General features: G+C 36.3%; 1 protein-coding gene across 1 annotated transcript; it reads left to right on the top strand.

The window, feature by feature from the left end:
• Positions 1-429: 429 nt before the first annotated feature.
• On the top strand, positions 430-3,651 carry LOC134245342 (protein O-mannose kinase-like). Its single transcript, XM_062727640.1, has 2 exons — positions 430-833; positions 2,830-3,651. Exons 1-2 carry the CDS (start codon positions 501-503, stop codon positions 3,646-3,648), a joined length of 1,152 nt encoding a protein of 383 aa, XP_062583624.1. The 5' UTR covers positions 430-500; the 3' UTR covers positions 3,649-3,651.
• The last annotated feature ends 1,454 nt before the right edge of the window (positions 3,652-5,105 follow it).

Below are 5,105 nucleotides of genomic sequence, written 5' to 3'. Positions count from 1 at the left end.
TGTTAGAGGGAAGGTCGCATACTATTATATAGGACCTTGACTTGTAGACGTTATGTATACACAGGGAAAACCGCATTTCGTTTATAACTTCATTCATTGATTTGAAACTTAGGATATCATTTTATATCTCTCTGTCACGGCGTCCTAGAGGCATTGTCCGTCTGTCTGTCTCTAGTGTATAACTGTAGATGAATCGTTATATCGTTCTTCGACTATATAAGAGCTTTCCAAACCAAAGGCAGATGAGGATATAAGTATGGTTTGAAATGGTACAAGTTTCTCATGTAATCTTTTATTTTTGTTAATTATAGGTTTTATTAAAATTAAAAATGTTGTTGTATTCTTCGCTGTATTAGATTTTGGTTATGCCGGGGAGGGGTCCTTTTTTACTTCTGGTTGAGAAAAAAAAGTAATGAATCAGTTTCTGTTTCCTTTTGTAGGTTTGGTTTCAAAATTGACTTTTTGTTTCTGTACAAGTCCGGTAGAGGAGTGAGCTTCCAATGGTTTATAAACTAAGTCTCCCCTGTATTCGTTACTTATTCCTCTGGACTATCCTTCTGTATCTCTCCGTCTGTTATATATCAAGAAACATTCCGTCCATGCTGGCTCTCCAGTTGTCCAAGAAAAAGACAATTCGTTCCCCTGACGAGGACCCTGTGGATTTTACCTGTATTTGGAGCGCGGTGGACGAGAGAGAAAAATGTAAACCGAACTGTAAGCCGGGATACTTTGGGCTGTACGGAATGAGAAGTTGTCACCCTTTGCTAACGTGTGAGGAGGTCGGGGAACTGAACATCTCCTCGGAGATAGGGAACCAGGGATTCGTCAAAGAGGTACTCAGTCTGCACTAAAAAAAAATAAATAAAAAGACTGTCCATCATACTTAAATTAAACTTAAGTAAAGTCATTAGATTTAAAATTATCTATTGTTGTCTTAATTGAGTCGGTCTATGGCTTTAAGAATTATTGAGACCGAGACAGAATTCAAGATAAACTAACCAATTTCACACCATGATATATAACAAAATGTTTTATTCAATTTATTGGCCATGCAATAAATCTCTTGCGTAAGGCGTAGCTGCCCCCTCTTATTCCAAATGTACATTTTACTATTCCTTGGCTTTTCACTCTTACTATCCTATCCCTGACTTTATCCATGCCATGAGCAGAATAAAGTACTGGATACATATACAGGAATAATTATCTAAAAGTTATTGAAATTAAACGAATTGGATGTTGTAGTTTAATGGTTTAGCCAGGTTTATCTGAAGTTCATCAACTTTCGAATCAAAACTTTTCCGCCAAAGATTGCTATAGGAATGTTTATGGCAATACACATGTATTTTCAAGGGTACAATTACATAAATCAATAAAATCATGAAAAAAGGGAAATTAGGAAATGTTAAATCTCTGGATACTTTGGAAGCTTCTAGTGACTGATCAGTGCTTTATCGTAATTTGTTTCATAACAAAAATATTTTGATATTACGAGTCAGGTAAAATAATACGCTTAAGAAATATACCTGTATTTTGCAGAGGAATACCTGAAACAACTTTAAGCGGAACCATACATTTTATTTTGTTTTAATTTGCAATAAAATGTAGTAGCTCCAGAAAATTTCATGTTTGGGATCAGATTCCATGAATAAGTAAGTTTTCCCTTCAGCCACTGGTCTCACTTGTTAAGAACCTTCTATATTGCCTAGGTATATGCCACTATTTAGAGAAATCTTTGGAAAATTAAGTATGAAAATAATGCCCTGAATTTTTTTAAAATTAAAATCACCAGTCAAAATTCGATTTAATGACAGGTTAATTATTGCAATGCATGGAGAACATTGTCTCGATTATAGAATTTGCAAAGTACATGTATATTGATCTGATGCCCTTGTAACAAAAATGTTTGTCAATAACTTGCTTCGATTTAGAAATTTATCGTGAGCAGAAAATAATCTTCCTGTTGTATCACTCACGAGGCAGGAAACCCGTATACAAATGAAAAAGGTAGAGTGCTATACATAAATAAAGAAAAGTTTTAGAAACGTTTAAATCAGCACGTTTAAATAAGAAAGAATTATACGGTAGTTTGCAAGCAATGCCTTCTTCGTTTAAAACATAAAAAAAAACAGATGTGGAATATTTTTATATCTAGTTCAATAAGATTTACAGAAACAAAATATGAATAAATATACTTTTAATTGAAAATTATTTATTTAAACAATAAAATGCTTTCTTTGTTTGTTATCACTGGAATTAATGGAAGCAGCTGTTGCAGAAAAATACATTACCCGCGTAAGCGGGTTATGTAATTTTTTTTCTGCAATTGCTGCGACCGTTAATTCCAGTAATAACAAACAAAGAAAGACATTTTATTGTTTATATTTATATCTGTTTAAATTTTCATTTTAAGTAGGATTAAAAATATCAATTATTGTGTTAATGATGCGAACGTCTTTGTACGTTTCATTGATGGAACGGCCACTGATCAAGAAATCTGTACAGGTGATATGCCTAATGTAGTTTATGCAGGGATGAACGCAATGGGATTTCTTAAGAAATAAAGAAGAAAATATTCAGTGGATGTAAATATATATACTTTAATGTACATCTAAAGGCCACAGCAGAAGCTTTTTCGTCTCTATTCATTTTCAAAACATAGAGGAATATTTTTTTAAAAACATTCTGCTTCAAAAGTACAGTGTATACACAAAAGATCTGACAGTCTGTCTGTTATGTTTATATTTTTTAAGTTTAAACCAATGATCCTCTGTTAGCACACACAAAACGTTTTATCATGGCCATTCGATATGTCATTCATACTTATTTTAGGTTTGGCAGTCAAGTTGGAATTCATTTCCTGTGGTCGTGAAAAAATTACGGCGTCACGACATCGGGGGAATCATAGCTAGACCCGGCTTCTTCAGGGGAATAGACCTCATGAAAAACTCCCCACAGCGTTCAGTTTTACTTCAGTTAGTGGGACAATGTAACGACACCATCGTCACGGAAATCCATCCGTTACTGGACGCGCGATACCTAGAAACGCGACTTAAGGAGTATCCTCAATACAATACATTGTCAACCAGAATGAAGTTATGTATAAGCTACGTGGACATCTTAAGAGTGCTGCACTCAGGCATCGACAAGAGAATATATGTACAATGTGATGCGCGTTCTCTGAATAAATTGACAGGACAGTTTCTTCTTACAGAAGACTTCCGGTTAGTGCTCAGTGACGTAGATTCCATGGAGGCGATTATTTTAAACGAGACGAGCAGACGACTGATTAAATGTACGGACTGGGGGCAAGTGACCGGCTACTTTCCTGCCCCGGAGGAGTTGTGGCCGTACACAGGGATGTTCGACGCTTCCAGGATGCCGTTGTATGACGAAAAAATTGAAATTTGGAAAATTCTTGACATGTGTTTGTCCTTTTTGGGAGATGATCATTCTGCACTTAAGGTTAAACGTTCTCTAAAAGAAATTCATAAATGGTGCAAGAACCCCAATCCCCGGAAAAGACCGTCCGCGGAAGAAGTGTTACACGCTTACGTGAGAGTTTTACGTGACGTCATAAAAAGTCGTGTGAATATATTACTGTCACCTTTTGGACTGGATACACCAGCTATGCAATCATTGTCGCATTGATTACCAAAGATTTTTTTTTTACCAACCAGTTGTCGAGTGGGTTATTTAAAAAATAAATTTAATATCTATGTTTGTTTGCTTTCAATGCTTGTAGGAACCGGGCGTCCGCGATTTCAGCTAACAAAATACATGTATTGTATGGTAGTGTACCAATGTCTGGCGACCTTTAGTTTTCCCTTTTCCCTTTGCTTGTCAAAGATGTTAAGATGCATTCCTCCCTCTCACGAAAAGCGTCTTTTTAAAGTTATTTACTGTAAAGATCAAAATGAACCGGAAATTAGCTAACATCGATTTATTTTCAAGCTCTATTAAATTATTAAATTGTAGATACACGTTAAGCAAGAAAAGCATTAAAAGTGTAGTTTAACTCAATGACCATAAATCATATATACACATGTACTGTCACTCATTACATGGAAATACTAACAGCTTCACTTTTTTGCCAAATATATATATTGTAAAGAAGGATGAAGTAGTCAATGGGCCTATAACTTCCAAACACTGGTATGACTAGGACTAATGGTATAGTCCAGCAGCCTGTTTACCCCTTTTTAGATGGTATTGTCCTTTTCTATATAAAATGCTGCAGAGGCCATATATGGCATTGTGAAAGTAGAAGTACAGTCATCCTGAATAAGGATTAGACACCGAGTACTCTTAGAACTTGGCTGTGAATACGGTGGAGGGTGTCCAGCCAGATCTTCATTATCCAATAAGAAAAAATCCTCGACTTGTGTTAAGACTATACAAAAAAAATGAACCCGCGACAAGTACCTCAGTAAATCAGCAATACTGTATACAGGGTTATTTTCGCCCCGTCTTATTTTCGCCCTTTCACACTTGCAAGCAATTTTGCCCCATTTTAAATTCGCCCAATCATAGTTTTAGTTAAGAAATTAGACTATATTCTTTGAATTCGCCCCGTTTTAAACTAGCCCAAATGAGTGTTGGGCGAAAGGGACTAAAATAAAATGGGGGGGGGAATTTCCCTGTATACAGTAGTTATAATTGTACATAGGCGTAGTCACAGGGGGGCAGCGGGGGCAATAGCCCCCCCCCCCACTTTTAGATCTGGGGGGGGGGGGCAAGATATGTCTGTGCCCCCCACTTTTAAATAAAGAACAAAATCACAGCTATTTTTCCTCAACATAACCTTTAATATAGGAAAGTATAGTTATATCGAAGAATTGTGGTAGAAAATTGGAATTGAAAGTAACTTGTCTTTGAAAAAGATGCCTTTACTATAGAAAGTATAGTTATATCGAAGAATTGTGGTAGAAAATTGGAATTGAAAGTAACTTGTCTTTGAAAAAGATGCCCACTACCCCCCCCCCCCCCCCCCCCCCCCCCCCCCCACGAAATAGGATTTTCGACTTTGGGGAACTTTCAATTCCTTTTTTTTTTTTTTTTTTCCTTGTCAAAGAATTTCTGGAGTTGAGCCCCCCCCCCCCACTTTT

Source organism: Saccostrea cucullata, unplaced genomic scaffold (genome assembly GCF_032062105.1).
Source record: "Saccostrea cucullata isolate Sc308-1 unplaced genomic scaffold, CSIRO_AGI_Scuc_v1 ctg2276, whole genome shotgun sequence".
Taxonomy (NCBI): domain Eukaryota; kingdom Metazoa; phylum Mollusca; class Bivalvia; order Ostreida; family Ostreidae; genus Saccostrea; species Saccostrea cuccullata.
Note: the sequence above shows the minus strand (reverse complement) of the source record. Positions and strands in the feature narration are given on the sequence as shown.

Bases quoted from the DNA above. Each gene is read 5' to 3' on its own strand.
- LOC134245342 (XM_062727640.1), top strand. From the start codon at position 501: ATGGTTTATAAACTAAGTCTCCCCTGTATTCGTTACTTATTCCTCTGG. The intron at 834-2,829 runs GTACTCAGTCTG...TACTTATTTTAG, and splicing joins ACCAGGGATTCGTCAAAGAG to GTTTGGCAGTCAAGTTGGAA.